A 19,338-nucleotide genomic window follows, 5' to 3' on the forward strand; every position below is an offset into this window, starting at 1 on the left:
GAGGTGGATTACTGTCCCCTTGTTTGGAATGATTGTGACCCTGGAGGTCCTGGCCCTGCCTTCCAAGCCCCTTGCAACACACATGCAGCAAAACATTGGGTGGCGCCCTAGAGGCCACTTGCCAGGAGTGGTGCAGGAGCATGGGTTTTGAGTCCCCTCGACCCTCCCGCCTCCTTGAGGACCACCCTAAAGATCTGCCTTACGGCTCTTTCAGTGTTTGTAAGCGGTGCATTCGGAAGATGGACCACCACTGTCCCTGGGTCAATAACTGTGTTGGCGAGAACAACCAGAAGTACTTCGTCCTGTTTACAGTAAGTCAGCTTCCGAATTCTGCCCCGCCCTCTGTGAAGCAATGGAGAGCTCTGTTCCTTCGAATTGTCAGCACTCACAGTGTTCTTTGCTGCTGTTCAGAAGAGTGCCTGGCCACGCAGACCTCCGCCTTTCTGCCAGAGCTCTCCTTGGTTCTACAAGTGCCCGTTCCTGTGCCCTTCACTTGAGCATCTAGAAAACTGACTCAAGTTGATTAGCTATAAGCAAGGGCCGTGTTCTGGGCCTCTATGCCTGGTGTCCGACCTAAGTAGCTAAAGAAGGCGGCAACCCTCCCTCAGCTGCAGGTAGGCGGAGTGTATCTAGCCTGAGGGCTGGAGGGGCCAATGGCAGTCACCGCCCTGACCTTTCAAGTGAGGAGCAGCAGCTGGCCTGGAGCCCCCAGGGCAGCCCAGGTCACACCTGGTGACACGTGCTTGTTTCTGTTCTTGTCCCACACGCTCCCAGTGAATGGCCGCTCACCTCAGACCCAGGGCTGGGGGCGGGGAACCAGTGGAGAAATCACCAGGTGCCTCTCTGGTCCCCCTCCTGCTCAGCCCTCAGCCTAAGTGTTCCTGAATGGGAGGTTCTGAGCACCCCGTCCCGGGAGCCGTCACGGCCAGAAGGTTCTCACAACAATGGCGTCTGCACTGCTTTCCTGTTTCAGATGTACATAGCTCTCATTTCCTTGCACGCCCTCATCATGGTGGGATTCCACTTCCTGCATTGCTTTGAAGAAGACTGGACAAGTGAGTATGTGCCAGGGCTTCCCTCCTTGCTGCAGGGGGGCGCATGACCCAAGCAGGGTGGGCTCTTTGTTTCCGTCTTGGTGCCAGGGGCCAACCTCATTTTATTAGATCTCCTGCAAGCCCATGGACCTATCAGGGAAGAAACAGCAGGGGCCCAAATATCTCTTCATGAAAAAAAGCAGCCCCTTAAAGTCAGTTCTACAGGTAATGTAGTGAGTTGGACAGACCCGCTAGCCTGAGTGAGCCCAGGGAAAATGCAGGCCCCCAGCAGGGCTGTGCATTCCCTGGAGTGGAGCTGTGCCTGCAGAGAGAGCTTTTGCTTCCATGTCTTTAAGTGAGGAGCTTTAATTGAAGGTCATTTTATTCCAACCTTGCAGAAATCCATTTTTAACATAGACGGTTTTCGTTAATCTTGTGTGTGTGTGTGTGTGTGTGTGTGTGTGTGTGATGGTTGTTTTTTTAACTGCTTAATCACCAATTTCCGTTAAGATTGTAGACAAATTCTTCCTGCTTTTGAAGTATCTCATTTAAATGTGCAAATGCGGGCTTCCCTGGTGGCGCAGTGGTTGAGAGTCTGCCTGCTGATGCAGGGGACACGGGCTCGTGCCCCGGTCTGGGCCCGTGAGCCATGGCTGCTGAGCCTGCGCCTCCGGAGCCTGTGCTTCGCAACGGGAGAGGCCACAACAGTGAGAGGCCTGCGTACCACAAAAAAAAAAAAAAAAAAAAAAGTGCAAATGCTGAAGAAGAAACTCCAACCACAAGATTGCATAAATCCTGAGGGGAAAAATGTAGATGCTGAAAAAATAAATAAAATTTAAATTTTTTTAAAGAAGAATTAAAAAAAGTTATAAGAAAACAATTTTTAGTACAGTAGTCCCATCTTATCTGCAGGGGATATGTTCCAAGACCCCCAGTGGAATGCCTGAAACCTCAGATAGTACAGAACCCTATATATACCATGTTTTTTCCTATACACACATACCTATGATCAAGTTTAATTTATAAATTAGGCACAGTAAGAAAATATCTGAATTGCCAGCATCACTGCTCTTGCATTTTGGGGCCATTATTAAGTAGAATAAGGGTTACTTGAACACAAGCACTGTGACACCACAGTAGTTGATTTGGTAGCCGAGGTAGTAGGTAGCATATGCAGCATGGATATGCTGGACAAAGCGATGGTTCACGTCCCAGGTGGACAGAGCAAGATGGCGTGAGATTTCATCGCGCTACTCAGAACAGTTTGTATTTTAAAACCTATGGATTGTTTATTTCTGGAATTTTCCGTTTAATATTTTTGCACTGAGGTTGCCTACAGGTAAATGAAACTGCAGAAAGCAAAACCAAGGATAAGGGGAAGACTACTACAGATACTGGAGGAATTAAGAGAGGCCACCTGCTGGGCTCCATCTTTCACACATACATCTGTGAGACACATCTTGAGCAGAAACATCATATTTTCATTCTTTTTCCATTGATTGGTTCCCCCCTTCATTTCATCATTTTTTAGGAGTTTTGCTCTTCCTGCACATACTGACTTCTTAGGCTTTTTCTTCCTATTATTTCCCCCAGAACTTGTGAGGCTGTGAAAAGGACAGTATCTTTAGCTCCCAACCAGATATTGAGGCTTTCCCTGCCTCTGTAGTTTGCATCTGCCCCCCTTCAACAGTAAGTCCGCTATATACGAACAAGTTCCGTTCTCAGAGCGCGTTCATAAGTCCAATTAGTTCGTAAAGTCCAACAACATTAGCCTAGGTACCCAACTAACATAATCCAACTAACGTAATTGGACGTGCAAACACACGTTCACATCTTTGAAAGTTCGCCACTTGAAGGTTTGTATGTAGGGGACTTAGTGTATCTCCCCGGTCCTGCCCCCATCTCTGCCTGGCTTGACCTCATTTAGGGGAAGAGAAATCCCATGGGTATTAGTCACCTCAGGCTGCCATAACAAGATACCATAGACTGGGAGGCTAAAACATTCATTCCTCACAGTCTGGGAGGCTGGAAAGTCCAAGATCACGGTACCAACCAATTCCATTCCTGGTGAGGACCCTTTTCCTGGCTTGCAGACGGCCCTCTCCTCTTGTGTCCTCACATGGCAGAGAGAGAAAAGCAAGCTCTCTGGTGTCTCTTTTCATAAGAGAACTAATCCTATCACGAGGGCCCTACCCTCATGACCTCTTCCAACCCTCATTACCTCCCAGGGGCCCTGGCTCCAAATAATATCACTTTGGGGGTTAGGGCTTTGGCATGTGAATTTCAGGGGGTGGTTTACAATTTAGTCCAAAACACCATGTCTCCCCATTTTCGTGACTGCCACAGTTCCAGCCCAAGCTAGAGAGGGGAAGGTCAGGATGTTAGTGAGAGTTCATAGTCAGGAGTTGGTACAGGATCCATGCCCACCCTGTCTGCCTTGTCCTGCCCACCACCCTGACCAGCCCAGAAGCCAGGCAGGTACCTGCCCCAGCTGTGGCCACCCAGGGCCAGCCCGTCAGGCTGCTGGGCCACCCTAACCACACCCTACCCAGCAAGGAACCAAGAAGGGAAGTCATGTGGAGCTGTTAAGTCCTGAGGAAAATGTGGGGAGATAAGGCATTTAGACAAGATGCTCTTACCCTGCCACCCATTCAGTGCTGGTGTGTCTCTAAGCTCATTGCAGATTTATGCCCTTTTCCTCTCCTGACATTCCTGTGAGGGAGCTAGCAGGGCAGTTTGGAGGGGGCACTTACTCCCTGAATTCCCAAAGCCGAGTGAAGCCCAGCTCTGCCCTGCAGGATCAGACCCCTTCTGTCAGGAAAACAGGCCAGAGCACTGGAAGAGCCAGAAACATGGGCCACGGCCCAGGTGTGACAGGCCCGGCAGCTGTTGGCAAGGGCAGGAGTCCTTGGGTAGTGAGTGCCAACCAAGGGGCCTGGACCAGTGCCACAAGTGGGGCCCCTGTCTCCCAAGGTGGTCCAGGGCTCTCCTGAGAAGCTGCCTTGATGGTGAAGAGCCAGAGAAGGGGTCCTCTGCCTGCTCAACCCCCCCCCCCATCTCCCTCAGCACCTCTGCTTTTCAGTGGGCTGGGTTTCTGACTTAGACTCTACTCAGACAAAGGATTCTGCTGCCTAAAACAAAACCACACATCTGGTCAAACCTCACTGCTCTACAGTGGAGGGAGTAGAGGCCTGGAGAGGGATAAGGACTTGCCTCGGGTCACACCCAGGTCAGGATGAGGTCGTAGTAGGGGCCAGGGGAGTGAAAGTGTCTGCTCTGGGCCAGGTGGCTCTTCTGTCAGCTCCCCAGCTTCAGGACTGACTGTCTCAGGGACGCAGATGCTCCCGAGAGCGGGCCTTCCCCATGGGGCTTACTGGGTCAGGTCAAGCCCCAGCACTTAGACTGCCCCCTGCCGAGCTGTAGCTCCCACAGCCACTGAGTGATCCTCCAGACCTGGCTTTTCCTCTCACCCGTGAGCAGATAGAGGCACAGGAATGCCCAGAAAACCCACGGCCAAACCAGGCCTGGACTGAGGCCCCTCTACCTGTGCAACCTGCATTTTGCTCTCTGAGGAGAGGAGGGTCTCCCTGTGGTGTCATCAGGCCTTCGTGCCTCAGCTCTGAGTCCTTCTGGTCCTTCCAGACTGTGCTGGGTACTGTGCTTGGCACCAGGATGCAGACACCCGTGCTGTCCGGGAAGAGGGACGGAGAGCAGGGAGTGGTACATGTGAGGGAGGGGAAGCTGGCAAGGTCCAGCCTGCTGAGGAGGGCTTTCCTGAGGGAGAGCTGGTACGGCCAGGTGTGGGAGAGGACGGCCCCTGCCATGGCCTCGAAGCCAGAGAGGAGCCCTGGGGGTGGCGAGGGGCAGCCCTGAGCCCCACGTGTCCCTTCTCTTTCAGAGTGCAGCTCCTTCTCGCCACCCACCACAGTGATCCTCCTCATCCTCCTGTGCTTCGAGGGGCTGCTCTTCCTCATTTTCACATCAGTCATGTTTGGGACCCAGGTACACTCCATCTGCACGGATGAGACGGTAAGCAAGTGGGCAGCCTGCTCACCATCTACCTCCACAGCTGGGGTGGGGGGAGGGCTGCTTGCAGGCCAGACCTGGGAGCCCAGCGGCCAGGCCCTGGGTGTGCAGGGCACATTCCTCCATTTGCAGTGACTCGGGATCTTCTTCCTCCCCACTTGGGACTGGCACTCACATCACACCAGGAATGGGGCCCCGCAGCCTCGGCAAAGGCCTTCCACCTTCCCGTGATGATTCTGTCTTATACACGGCTCTGAGTCGGGCATTCTGCTAGGCACTGGGATGCCCTTCCCATCCAGTGGCCACAGGCTTGGAGACAGGTGGTGGACAAAGGCCACCCTGACCCAGGTGGCACAGACAGGGTCGGCTTCCCAGAGAAGGTGCCTTCACGAACAGGTCCTGAGGATGGAGTCAGGAGACAGCTCAGCTTGAGCCCCCAGAGCAGTGGGCAGCAAGATCCGGCTCTGGTCCTCATCTGCTGCCTTCTACCTGCCCCCACCTTCCGCCCTGCTCACAGCTCCTTCTCTGGGAGCTTTGAAGCTGCTGGCTCAGCCAAGCTGGAGCCCATACCCCTGGTGCCACTGCCACTACCTCTCAACCTTCCTAAGGTGTCCAAAAGCCTCCAGGTGGTCAGTCCGTGGCTGTGATGTGGGCATTTCTTCCCTGTTTGGGTTTGGGGTCTGGGTAAGGGGCCCCAGGAGGAAGGGGCAGCCCTTAGCTCTGGGGTGAGGTCATGAGTTCCTCCTGGCTTCCCAAAGTCCCCTTCAGGTAGCAGCTCTCAACAATCGTCTAGGGTTCTTTGGGGAACTTCGGCCGATTGGGTAGTCAGCCTTAGATGGAGGCTCGTAGGAAGACTCAGTTGTTGCTGCTGCTGCTGAGGCCCCATTCCTGTGGGTGTGGAAATTCAGCATGTGGAGAAGGGTGATGCTGCCGGCTGCCAAGGCACCACCATTTGGATCTGCGGCAATTCCCCACGGTTTAGAAGGTTGGGTGCCTCTCAGCACCTTTTTTCTTTTATAAGCATTCATATCATTATAAAAGAGTGTCTGTAAAAATAGTAGCCAATGGTGTAGATCCAGCTGTGTATCCATGCAGTAAATGTGACAAACTTCTCTGCATAAGACCTGCAGGGAACCCAGAGATGACTATCTGGCCCTACCCGCTGTTGGGACACCCCCCAGGCCACACAAGCCATGGTCTGGGGGAGCTAGAAGGAAAACTCTCATGGCCCTGGTCCTAGTTGTTCTTCCCCCTCAAGGGTATTCCTAAAGGGAGTCACATTGAAAGGAAAGGAGAAAGAAGCCAAGGGCCTGCAGCTTATGGGAAAGGGCATCTTGCCCTTGGCCTCTATTGTCCCAGGGACCTAGGCTGGGAACCTAGGTGTCCGACCCGGACACCTGTTTGGGATGCACAGGAGAGCCAGGAGGGCCCATGACCTCCCACTGCCCAGACTCAGACTGGGCTGTCCCCTCAGGCCCCACCCCTGCGCCTCTACCTCACAGAGACCACAGCAGACAGGCCCCTGGCCAGGCTCCTGCCAGGCTGCTTCTCCCCTGTCCTCCGGCCCCACCCGCTGACCAGCTCCTTCAGGAGAAGGGAAAAGGGAGGGATCAGCCTGCTCCCCCAGGCCACATTTTTCTTGCGAGACTTGGCCAGGGGGTCGTGCGGGCTCTGTGACAACTGCTGAGGTGGCCTTGGGTCACACTTCTCCCCAAAGGAGCACAGGAAGGCCTTTGCCGGGGCTGAGGCTGAGGCTGAGCGGTCTGTCCGTGCAGCCCTTCTAACCTATACTAATCCGTCTCCTTCCTCCTCTGTGGTGACCTCTCCCTCCTGTTCCACCTCCTCCACTGTGCCTCGCCAGTCCCGCTAAGCAGGGCGCTCCTTGGCCTCCCAGGCTGGGGGGCCTAACAGCACCAGAGCTGGTCCTTTGACTTGGTTCTTTTTTTTGTCTGCAAAGTGGTCATAGTAGCTTCAGACTTACCATGAACTGTTCCCAAATTAATGGCCGTCCTTGGCTATCATGATCTCAAGCTCCCCGCCAGCTGAGGCTTCCTGCGCCCCAGCCTTCACAGTGCTCCCACACACACAGCTCAGAACCAGGCCTGAAGCGCCTCTGCAGACCCAGCAAGGACTCACTTAACAAAACACTGGATTGCACAACTAGGAACAGTGGCTTAGGGGCCTGCTGACTTTGCTCATTTGTCCCTTCCTTCCTGGAGGGACTTATACATGTGTGCCTATATGCCCACCCCCCACCCCCCAAAAAAATTATGATTTTTTTCTTTAGCACTTTTTATGAGAGAAAGAGAAGAAAAATGTACTATGTAGATGAGCTTCGTGGCTTTAAAAAGGAAGCATTTACTCCATTCACCTCAAGCTAATGGATATCTCTCCCCCAAACCACAGCAGTAAAGTGCTTGACTGAAAGGATGATTGTTCTTGTTTTCAGGGAATAGAACAATTGAAAAAGGAAGAGAGAAGATGGGCTAAAAAAACAAAATGGATGAACATGAAAGCCGTTTTTGGCCACCCCTTTTCTCTAGGCTGGGCCAGCCCCTTTGCCACGCCAGACCAAGGGAAGGCAGACCCGTACCAGTATGTGGTCTGAAGGACCCCTGACCAGCATTGCCACTCAGACACAAACCACATCCCAGCACTACCATCCAATCCGTTCTCATGAACGTTTAAACCGAAAAAGCAAAACAACTACTCTAAAACATTTTTTTTAATGTCTCAAGTAAAATGGCTGAACATTGCAGAGAAAAAAAAAATGTCCCCATGTTTTATTTTTAAAAGATCATCCTTTCTATTTTTTTGGTGACCGAAGCTGCTTTTCTTTTTTCCTTTTTAAAATCACTTCTCTGATCTCTGGTTTCCTCTCTGCTGTCTGTCTGGCATGACTAATGTGGAGGGCGCTGTCTCCAGGCCATGCCCCCTTGTACTAACTGAGTCGTGACACTTGTGCGTGGATGGACCGGCCCGGACACCTGTTTGGGACGCATAGGAGAGCCAGGAGGGCCCATGACCTCCCACTGCCCAGGAGGCAGTGGCGAGCGCCCAGATGGGAGTTAAAACCTCACCGAAGATGGATGCTTACTCCTTGTGACCTGAGAGGGCCAGGATCAGGGATGGAGCCCTTAAAAGGGTCCTTGACACAGTGGCCTCATCCCCCATGTGAACACGATTCGCCTCCTAATTCACAAAATCAATTTCCTGCCTTGTAAGTTAGGGGCTCTGGGTGTGTAGAATGACTTGTGGGGTGGGGGATGGAGATGAAAGGGGTCTTATTTGTATTCTGAATCACCAGTTATATTCCAACTCTGATTATTTGGAAGAATGTGAAGAAGTTTTTCCAGTTCAAAATGCCTTATACAATCAAAGGAAGAAGAAAATGACCCAGCTTCAGGCGAGCTACATTTCCCTCATTAACGGTTGCTTCTTCTCTGACCTCCCCACCTCCCTCCCTCTCGTCGGTTAAGCAGTGCTACTGCCAAGTGAAACAGCCTCAGCTCCACCGTCAACCCCTTCTTCCTCATTTTGTAAATCCCTGCAGTGGGTTTACTTTCTGACATTTTAGACCCATAAATGTGCACATACCCGTGTCTTGTCTGTATTTTAACCTGGGAGACCATTATCCTGCGTGGGCTGACCGTGATGCAAGGGCAACGTTACAGCCAAACATTTTAAAGTTGAGAGATGGCCATCCATCCACTGGAATCGGCAGACACACCTAAGCCTGTGGCGCTGAAACTGACTAGCTTTTCCATTTGCCTACTTGTGTGTTGAGTCTCATTTGAAGGAGGAAGGGCCTGAAGACAGTGGCGGGAGGTGAGGGGACAGGGAGTACGCATCAAATGCAGAGGTCGCAAATCCGAATACCATCTCAACGTGGATTTGTTTTTTTAAGCGATCACCACAAACCTTTTTTTATCTTTTGCTTGGGGTGGGTTTGGGGTGAGGTTTATTAAATCAGCCCTGGGTGAGGAGAGACTTCATCTAGCTATGTGATCTTTCAGAAAAGTAAGTGGAACATGCTGCCTCTTTTCAATTCTGTCAGTGCTTCCACATGGAAACAAAACGCAATAAAAGTTTTCCAAAACCTGTTCTGGCTGAGCTCCCGTCTCTCACAGTGTTACCCCTCAGGGAGAGCCGATTGTCCAGTCAACGTGAGTGTGCTGTGTTTGGGCATTTCTTTCATTGCTTTTAAAGGACATGTATGCATGCTTCCTCTCTTGAATGAGGTTTCTATTGTGTTGCCGCTAAGGGACGTTTACAGCCCCGCCTTGGACAAGGTGCCCCCACCGGGCCTCTCTCCTCTGGCTCTTTCTGCTGCCTGCATCCCTTCTCTTATGCTTGTGGGCTCCCAGTTGCTACAGAAAAACTCATCAGGTCTGTGGAGTTTGCTTCTAGGGTTGGGCCTGGGAGAGAGACCCATTTTCTTCTGCCCACCCAGCAGAAGGCAAAGTCAAGCCAGAGGAAATCACTGGAAGCTTCCACACACGCCCTGGGACATCGCTTTGAGGAGCTCTTCACCATGCCTCGGATGTTTAACCAAGGAACCCTGTGACCTTTCCTAAGTCAATTAACTTCGACCTGCCTCTGCTGTGCTATTTACGCCATGGTCAAGGCTGTGATGTGGGCTTTTTTTTTTAATGCTGCTTTTAAATCTACTTTATAGCATTTGTTTCCCATGTGCTTTCAGAATAGAGAGTAGGACTCAGGGAATATTTTTAAGTATTCGGATGCCTCAAAATACCCCATCTTCAAGGGCATTTTTTTAAGTGACCCAAGTTGGTTCTTCCTCCCATGGAATTTCTATGGAATACCGTAGATAGTGCTGAAGATGTATTGATTTTTTTTCAAATCCTAAAAATAGAAACTCATGATTTATACCTAAGCATACCATGTATATCTTTCCCAGAGGGAGAGTCTCCTTCTGACATCCTGTATGATTCTGTCTGGGTTTTTATGAGCCCTTTGGCTGAAAGAACGAATTTTCCCCAGTTCTCAAGCCAGAGTGAAATGCTATACTCAGAACATAGGAAGAGCTCAAAATTCTCTGTGTTCTTCCTGTTTCATCTTGTTGAGATGGAGAACGTTTTGCCAGGAGCACAATGACTAAGGAATGTGGCTGTCCTCTGCAGCATAGTGACAGGAAGAAACAGGCGTCCCTGAGCCCTCCTCAGTATTCCCAGACGTCTGATGAAGGAGGACACCTCTACACAAAGGCAGCCCTAGCCTTTTGCTTCAGCACAGGAATCCTGACAGCACTGAATGGTGTGTGCATGGGAAAATGAGACAGTAGTAGCCACAGTCTTTCAGAATGTGGGCTCTGAGGAGTGGAAAGGAAAAATAAAGAGGAAGGTGACTTGGCCAGTTGGATTAGGTGACTCCTTCCTGCCTGTCAACTTCCTGTTTGTGTTCGTAGCAACCAGACTGACCATGCAAAAGGCTTAGGAGCAAACAAATCTATGCATATTTGCATGGGCTTGGTGACGTCATGCACAAAGTGGATTCAGGTAGAAATGTATGTGCTACGTCTCCTTTTAATCATACCATCTCATCTTTGTAATACTTTTTCCTTGGAAGAACCCAAAGTGAGACATGTTGAGTTACCAGCTTTTAAAATCCAACTTCCTGGGGGCTCCCCTGGCGCAGTGGTTGAGAATCTGCCTGCCAATGTAGGGGACACGGGTTCGAGCCCTGGTCTGGGAAGATCCCACATGCCGCAGAGCAACTAGGCCCATGAGCCACAACTACTGAGCCTGCACATCTGGAGCCTGTGCTCCACAAGAGAGGCCGCGACAGTGAGAGGCCCACACACCGCGATGAAGAGTGGCCCCCGCTCGCCGCAACTAGAGAAAGCCCTCACAAAGAAATGAAGACCCACCACAGCCATAAATAAATAAATAGATAGATAGATAAATAAATAATCCACCTTCCTGATGAGGTAGGTTAAACAATGTTTATTAAACACTTAACGTGAGGTTGGCATCACACAGAAACCCCAGACTTTGAGAGGCTGGGCTGGGCTCTCCCAACTAGGCCAATGGGTTTTACGTTTTTCTCACTTGGAAACTTGTAGTGCATAAGCCTCCAGGGTGAGCCAGCCAGTAGAAGTGAGGGGTTCCAACCTTAAAGGGGACCTTAGTTGTCAAAGATACGTGAAGAGAAGAAGATTTTACTGGATTCCCTCTTGCGAATCTTCTTGCTGAGGATGTACTGAGGCAGTGCACCTCAAAGTGTGGTCCACAGACCAGCAACATCCTCATCACCTGGAGACTTATTAGAGATGCAGATTCTCAGGCTCCATTCCAGACCTGCTGAATCAGAAACTCTGAGGGGGTGGGGCAGCCGCGATCTGGATTTTCACAGCCCTCCCCGTTGATGGTGACGCATGTTCAAGTCTGAGGATCCACTTGGGGCTTGCAGGGGTTGTCCAAAGGCCTGCTGATTAAGCGATCCTGTGTGCTGTGGGGCTCAGTGTGGTGCTGGGTGGGCTGTGCCCACTGTGAGCCCCTCTTCCCTCATAACCAGCGGCCTCCCCAGCCAATGAATGCTGAGAAGACAAGGAAAGTATTTGTTAGAAGGAGAAGCCAAACTGTTAGTCTGTCCAGCCATCTTTCTCCACATCTTATCTGGCCAACTGGTTTCTGGACCAAGGGGCCCTTTGGGTGAAGAACCATCCCAAAAGGAGATGAGACAGAGTGAAGCCAGGGTCCTCCCAGTGGGAGCGGTGGCCAGTGAGTGATTAGAGCCTGGCGCAGCCACGCACGTGAATGTCCTGGCCTTTGGTTTCCATCTGTGGACCTCAACACCCATGTGGCTTTTTCTTGTATCTTTTAAATACATATCTGCCTGAGAATCGCCTAACAAAGGATAAAGGATTCACAGTGAAACAAAAACAAGCCACTGACGAGTCTACTCTCCCAAACCAAAGACTTCATTCCCCCACCCCGCTTTCTCAAGAAAAACTCATTAATGACTTGAGCCTCGTGATTACCCTAGCAAAACCGAGTGAGTCCCAGGGATCCCTCATCTGCGCACACGGGAGCTGATGACGCCGATCCAAGGAATTATGAAAAGTGTTGCAGAATAGTGTTTGCAAAAACCTTCGGGGGGAAGACAACGTGCTCTGACATGGACATAAAGGATGCCCTGAATTTCTGCAGCTGAGGTCATGGGGTGATGGGGCCTTGGGCCCTGGCCTTGGTCTTTGGTTCAAATCCCTGCTCAGCTACTTCCTTCCTGTGTGACCTTAGGCAGTAATTTACCTAAGCCTCAGTTTTCTCGTCTGTAAAATCAGGGAGATAATCTAAATCACAAAATTGCTGTGAGGATTCAAAGAGAGAAATGAATGTAAGTGTTAGGATGGTGTCTGGCACATTGTATGGCTTTAGGGAATGTTAGCTCTGTTGAAGCTGTACTTTCAGACCGTGTACACAACTGTTCATGATGTGTGAGATCAGTGTATTGGTTTGCAACCGAATTTTTTTAAAGAAATAAAAAAGAATGCATTGCACCTTGTAAAATACATATTGTTTCATGAAACTTCCGGGGGGAGTGGGGCGGGTGTGCGCGCGCGCGCTCACATGCAACGGAAGTGTATTTCCTATTGTGGGCTGCACTAAAAAGATGTGAAACCACTGATGAGAGAGTTGTCTGGCCACCTCTGGGGAGGACACATTTGCATAAGCTGCAGCACCTCCGACTTTCTATGTCTGAGATGCAGGGAGCAGGGGGACCTCCTGCTCTTGCTCCGTGGGCCTTAGCTGAGGCCTTACAGAGCATGTGCCTGGGTCTCTACCTGCTAGGGAGCCGCAGTCCTGGTACATTCATTCTGGGGCATTCGTGAGTTTCTTTATAGATCACAGCTCATGTGTCACCCAGGGAGACCAGGCCCAAAAGGCCCAAGTCACACACTCCCTGCAAGAGGTGCTGGTTTAGGCTGTTGCCCCCTTACCAGGGATCAACCATTCTTGTCTGCATGAGCCTAAAGTGGGTATCACTGCTGCCTCCGCAAACCTCCAGCTTGAAACTCTGCCTTCAGGACACCTTTATATCCACACAGAACTCAAAATTGCATCCTGCCAGGAAAAAGAAACCCCACTGGCTCCTCCTGAACCTGAGGGTCCAGACCCTCAGCCTTGCTTAGGCATCAGATTCGTTTGGAATAGTTTCTCCTCTTCAAACCCAGAGCTGACACTCCTGGATGTTTACTTAACTGCTGAGGAGGTTCATCTGGTGGGCAGGCCAGGCTCCATCTGGAACATTTTTACGAGCTTGCTGAGGAGGTTGAGTAGAGACCAAGTGCTCTTCTGGGAACACGCCACCACAGGGGAAAATCATCATCCTGTGGGCTCTCTTTTTTTTTTAATTAAAAAAAATTTTTTATTGAAGTATGGTTGATGTACAATATTATACGTTACAATATATGATTGAAAAATTTTAAAGGTTATACTCTATTTATAATTATTATAAAATATTGGCTATATTCCCTGTGTTGTACAATATATCCTTGTAGCTTATTTTATACAGAACAGTTTGTACCTTTAATAACTTACTCCTATATCGCCCCTCATCTTTTCCCTCTCCCCACTGGTAACCACTAATTTGTTCTCTATATCTGTGAGTCTGCTTCTTTTTTGTTATATTTCCTGTTTTATTGTATTTTTTAGATTCCACATAGAGGTGATATCATACAGTATTTGTCTTTCTCTGTCTGACTTATTTCACTTAGCATAATACCCATCCATGTTGTTGCAAATGGCCAAAGTTCTTTTTTATGGCTGAGTAATATTCCATTGTGTATATATACCACATCTTCTTTATCCATTCACCTGTTGACGTACATTTAGGTTGCTTCTATGTCTTGGCTATTGTAAATAGCGCTGCTTTGAACATTGCGGTAACTTTTTTTTTTTTTTTTTTTTTGCGGGACGCGGGCCTCTCACTGTTGTGGCCTCTCCCGTTGAGGAGCACAGGCTCCGGACACGCAGGCTCAGCGGCCATGGCTCACGGGCCCAGCCGCTCTGCGGCATGTGGGATCTTCCCGGACCGGGACACGAACCCGCGTCCCCTGCATCGGCAGGCGGACTCTCAACCACTGCGCCACCAGGGAAGCCCTGCGGTAACTTTTTGAATCAATGTTTTTGTTTCTTTCAGATATATATCCAGGAGTGGAATTGCTGGGTCATATGGTAGTTATATTTTTAGTTTTTTAGAAACCTCCATACTGTTTTCCACAGTGGTTTCACCAATTTACATTCCCACCAACAGTGCACAAATGTTCCCTTTTCTCCACATCCTTGTTAACATTTGTTATTTGTATTGTTTTCGATGATAGCCAGTCTTACAGGTGATATGGTAGTTTTGATTTGCATTTCTCTGATGATTAGTGATGTTGAGCATCTTTTCACGTGCCTGTTGGTCATCTGCATGTCCTCTTTGGAGATCTGTTTATTCAGGTCTTCTGCCCATTTTTTAAGCAGCTTGTTTGTTTGTTTGTTGCTATTGAGTTGTATGAGCTCTTTATATATTTTGAATATTAACCCTTCATCGGTCATATAATTTGCAAATATTTTCTCCCATTCTGTAGATCGTCTTTGTTTTGTCGATGGTTTCCTTTGGCATGCAAAAGCGTTTAAGGTTAATTAGGTCTCACTTGTTTATTTTTGCTTTTATTTCCTTTGCTCTAGGAGACAGGGATTTGATAGGGATTCCGTTGAATCTGTAGATTGTCTGGGGTAGTGTGGTCATTTTAACAATATTAATTCTTCCAATATAAGAACATGATATATCTTTCCATCTGTGTTGTCCTGTGGGCTCTTTTGCTTCATTTCCCTCTGCAGCTTTTCTCTGCCTTTGAGTGAGGATTTGCAGTAGAATTGAAAATGCATTGGGCAGAGAGAACACACCAGTTCTCTTCCTGGTTCTGAGGCACAACCAGCAGGATGAGCTTCGGCCGCTGTCACAGCCTCTCAGAACCCGTCTTCCCCTATAATGAGCGTTAGTACTAACACCCGCCTCCTCTCAGGGTGGTTGTAAGGACCCACAGTCACGGCTTTGAGTGAGCTCAGTCAGTGCAGACCCAGCCAGTCTGTCATTTCTGGGTGTCCCCTCTGCAGCCTGGTCTGCCAAGTGGCCACATCCCAGCACCCCTGCAGTCATGGTTAGAACGCCTCTCTCAACAGGCTGCAAATGATCACCCAGGAAAGGAACCCAGAATCCCCAAAGCAAGTCACTCAGCTGGCCATTGCCGCTCCCGCTAAGGAGGGAGGCCTGGTGAGGGGCCGGACCGTGAATAGCACAGCATCCTGTGCCCCAGACCCACGTGAGGTTCCCTCAAGAGTTGTGTCAATAAGGTCCATTTTCTGAAACAGCTTTTCTGTTCTTATTATAAAAGTCACATCTGCTTCTTGGTGAAAACTTGGAACATGTGGGAAGTCTACAGAAATAAATCAAATCTAAAATCCCATCCCCAGGACTTCCCTGGTGGTGCAATGGTTAAGAAACTGCCTGCCAATGCAAGGGACACAGGTTCGAGCCCTGGTCCGGGAAGATCCCACATGCCGTGGAGCAACTAAGACCCTGCACCATAACTACTGAGCCTGCGCTCTAGAGCCTATGTGCCGCAACTGCTGAGCCCACGTGCTGCACCTACTGAAGCCCAGGCGCCTAGAGCCCGTGCTTCACAACAAGAGAAGCCACTGCAATGAGAAGCCCGCACGCTGCAATGAAGAGTAGCCCCCACTTGCTGCAACTAGAGAAAGCTCGTGCACAGCAACAAAGACCCAACTCAGCTGTTTAATTAATTAATTAATTTTTTAAAAATAAAATAAAATCCCAAACCCCAGGTTCCACAATGATGTCAGATGCAACTTTGCTTTCTTCCCTTGTCACCACGTGGACAGGACTTTCCAGTGTATGTAAGACTGTATTGATGCCACTTTATTTTTAAATTTTATTGAAGTATAGTTGACTTACAACGATGTGTTAATTTATGCTGTTCAGCAAAGTGATTCAGTTATACATGTATATATATATTCTTTTTCACATTCTTTTCCATTGTGGTTTATCACAGGTTATTGAATATACTTCCCTGTGCTATACAATAGGACTTTGTTGTTTATCCATTCTATATATAATAGTTTGCATCTACTAATCCCAAACTCCCAATCCTTCCCTCTCCCACCTCCCCTCCCGCTTGTCAACCACAAGTCTGTTCTCTGTGTCTGTGAGTCTGTTTCTTAGATATGTTCATTTGTGTTATAGTTTAGTCTCCACATTTAAATGATACTATATGGTATTTGTCTAGGTCCATCCATGTAGCTGCAAATGGCATTATTTCATTCTTTTATATGGCTGAGTAGTATTCCATTGTGTGTGTGTGTGTGTATCTCCCCACCACATCTTCTTTATCCATTCATCTGTCGATGGACATTTAGGTTGTTTCCATGTCTTGGCTATTGTAAATAGTGCTTCTTTGAATATAGGGGTGCATGTATCTTTTCAAATTATAATTTTGTCTGGGTATATGCCCAGGAGTGGTATTGCTGGATCATATGGCAACTCCATTCTTAGTTCTTTGAGGAACCTGCATACTGTTTTCCATAGCAGCCATTGGTATGTTTTCCATACCAATTTACATTCCCACCAGCAGTGTTAAGACGATTCCCTTTTCTCCACACTCTCTCCAGCATTTATTATTTGTAGACTTTTTGATGATGGCCATTCTGACCAGTGTGAAGTGATACCTCACTGCAGTTTTTATTTTCATTTTTCTAATAATTAGCGATGATGAGCATCTTTTCATGTGCCTACTAGCCATCTATATGTCTTCTTTGGAGGAATGTCTATTTAGGCCTTCTGCCAATTTTTGGATTGGGTTATTTGTTTTTTGTTGTTGAGTTGTATGAGCTGTTTGTATATTTTGAAAATTAGGCCCTTGTCGTTGATGCCACTTTCAATAACTGCATAGTGCTGTGCTTTATAGAATAATTTACTTAGCCATCATTATTGGACATTTTGATTGTTTCCAACTTCTCATTATTAATCTGTGTTCAAGACTGTATTGCATAAATCGTGTCTCAGATTTTTCTTAGCTTTTTATTGAGAAATAATTTCAGACTTAACCAAAAAAAAAAAAATTAGTAAAAATAGTACAAAGAGCTCCCATATGCCTTTCAATCAGTCTTTCCAAATGTAAACATTTTATAAAACCATAACACAAATATAAAAACCTGGAAATTTACTGATACAATACCATTAACTAATCTATATACTTTATTCAGAGTTCTCCAGTTGTCCCACTAGTATCGTTCTCTGTTCCAGGATGCCACATTGCATCATTTGTCCTGTGTCTTTAGTTCCTCCTCAGTCTTTCTCTGTCTTTCAGGAACCTGATCCTCTTTCTAGTTGAGGTTAAATTCACATCACATAAAAGCAACCATTTTAAAGTGTGTGGTTCGGTGGCATTTAGTACGTTCATAATATTGTACAACCACCACTTCTGTCTGGTTCCAAAACAATTTCATCAGACTTTGATCCTGTTGGAGATATTCTGTGGAATATCCTGACATCTGCATTTGTCTGATGTTTTCACATAATTAGATTGAGATTATGCCTTTTGGGCAGGAAAACCAGTGAAGTGATGTTCTGTCCTTCTTGGGGCACCGTATCGGAGGGCACGTGATGTTGATACATTTCATTATTGGTGATGTTAACTTCAATTGGTTAAAGTTATATCTGCGAAGTTTCCTTACTGTAAGGGTACTGTTTTACCCTCGGTAATTAGGAAGTATCTTATGAGGAGATACTTTGAGATCAGGTTCTTTAACCTACCGTTTTTCCAAAAGCCAAGAAACTTAAACCTCTGAGATGGTGTGGGAAGAAAGAGTGGTGGAGAGGAACTGGCCCAGGTGCGGCCAGATCTCAGTCTGTACGTGTATCTCAGTTTCTCCTTCTGCACAACAGAAAGAATTATGCTCGTTATGTAAGGATCTTGTGTGGAAAAGAAGAGAAGACCTAGAACTAGGTACTCAGAGGTCATTCCGAGGTGGAAAGTGCTGTCAGTGAGCAGTACCTGTGCCTGGGAAGCCCACGACAAATCTCCTTGGCTTCCAGAAGAGATGGAGGAGGCAGAGCCCCAGTGGGGGTAAAGCCTCTGCAGAGGGTGTGGTGGGCCTGGAGAGCTGGCCTGGCTGTGCCTTTAACTCCTTTGGCTTCTCCCCCTTCCCAACACCCTCTTCTGTGGCCTGGCGCAGCCGACACCCAGAGGCAGGTGAGTGGGCAGCCCAGGAGAGGCCACAGGGCATGTCTACTGCAGGTGCAGTTTCGACGCCAGCCTTTGCCCCCTCGCAGCGGCCCCGCGCGCCCTCCAGCTGCCCGCTGCATGTTGGCACTCGCTGTGCACACCTCTGCTTCCTCACCTCACGCTTCGTGTGTCTCCTGCTCTCCCCCTTAACCGCATCATCCTCCTTCGTGCTGGGTTTGCTGCGCCTGCTGTAGGGGGAGTGGCCCAGGATACTTGGGGAGGGGTTGTCTTTCTGGGTGGTCTCCGGACAGGTGGCCCAGCTCATGCCTGCAGAGGCCTGAGATGTTACTCCTTGGCCCTTAGCCACTGGGCAGCCTGGTCACTGCGCAGCAGTGGGGTAGGGGTGCTCTCCGAGTTATGACAGTAACACCCAAACTTAGCTCCCGTTCTATAGATACTAGAATCCCTGAGTCAGCTCGGAGGTGTCCTGCCTTGTGGCTAAAAATCGGTCCATTCCCACTTGCTCCTGTGGAAGGAAAGGAGGGCAGTTGGTGGGAAACACAGGCCCTGCTTGCTGTGCTGCTCCGAGCCCCTCCCCACCCTCTGGGAGCCCCTGGCTCTGGGCCTTGGTGCTCTGCTGTGCCGGGACCTGGGGTGTGTTAGATGGCGCACGGCTGTCCCACGCTGACCCTCTTTATCCCATTGTCCCTCCAGGGCATTGAGCGCCTCAAACGAAAGCACCAGCCCAGGGAACGCACAAGCAGCTGGAAGTCAGTCAAAGAGACCTTTGGTGGGGACTTTTCCCTGAACTGGTTCAACCCCTTCTCCGGACTGCGTCATCCAAAGCCTCTCAGTGACAGTGACTGGGTGCGACAGGTGGCATCGCTGTCAGACACTGAGAACACAGAAACAACAGAGGAGCACTCAGAGCAGAGGAAGGACGAGGACTCTGTGGAGGTGATAGATGAATGATACTGTGGGGAGAGGGCCAGGCACCAGGCAGCCGCATCATCCTACGTGCCG

The 19,338-nt window shown here is 49.0% G+C and overlaps 1 protein-coding gene across 5 annotated transcripts in view; it reads left to right on the forward strand.

Moving 5' to 3' along the window:
• Nucleotides 1-19,287, forward strand: part of ZDHHC3 (zinc finger DHHC-type palmitoyltransferase 3) — a 53,227-nt gene extending 33,940 nt beyond the window's left edge. Inside the window, exons 3-7 of one of the 5 annotated variants that reach the window (XM_065885348.1) lie at nt 215-311; nt 974-1,055; nt 1,176-1,259; nt 4,933-5,063; nt 19,030-19,287. In XM_065885348.1, the coding sequence (XP_065741420.1) occupies nt 215-311; nt 974-1,055; nt 1,176-1,259; nt 4,933-5,063; nt 19,030-19,287 (652 nt within the window). Of the gene's footprint in view, nt 1-214; nt 312-973; nt 1,056-1,175; nt 1,260-4,932; nt 5,064-7,509; nt 9,163-19,029 lie in introns of those variants that run through there. The other 4 variants (XM_065885352.1, XM_065885353.1, XM_065885351.1 and 1 more) reach the window with 4 other exon arrangements.
• Nucleotides 19,288-19,338: the final 51 nt, after the last annotated feature.

The sequence above is a fragment of the Phocoena phocoena genome, chromosome 10, assembly GCF_963924675.1.
Source record: "Phocoena phocoena chromosome 10, mPhoPho1.1, whole genome shotgun sequence".
In the NCBI taxonomy this organism is placed as follows: Eukaryota; Metazoa; Chordata; class Mammalia; order Artiodactyla; family Phocoenidae; genus Phocoena; species Phocoena phocoena.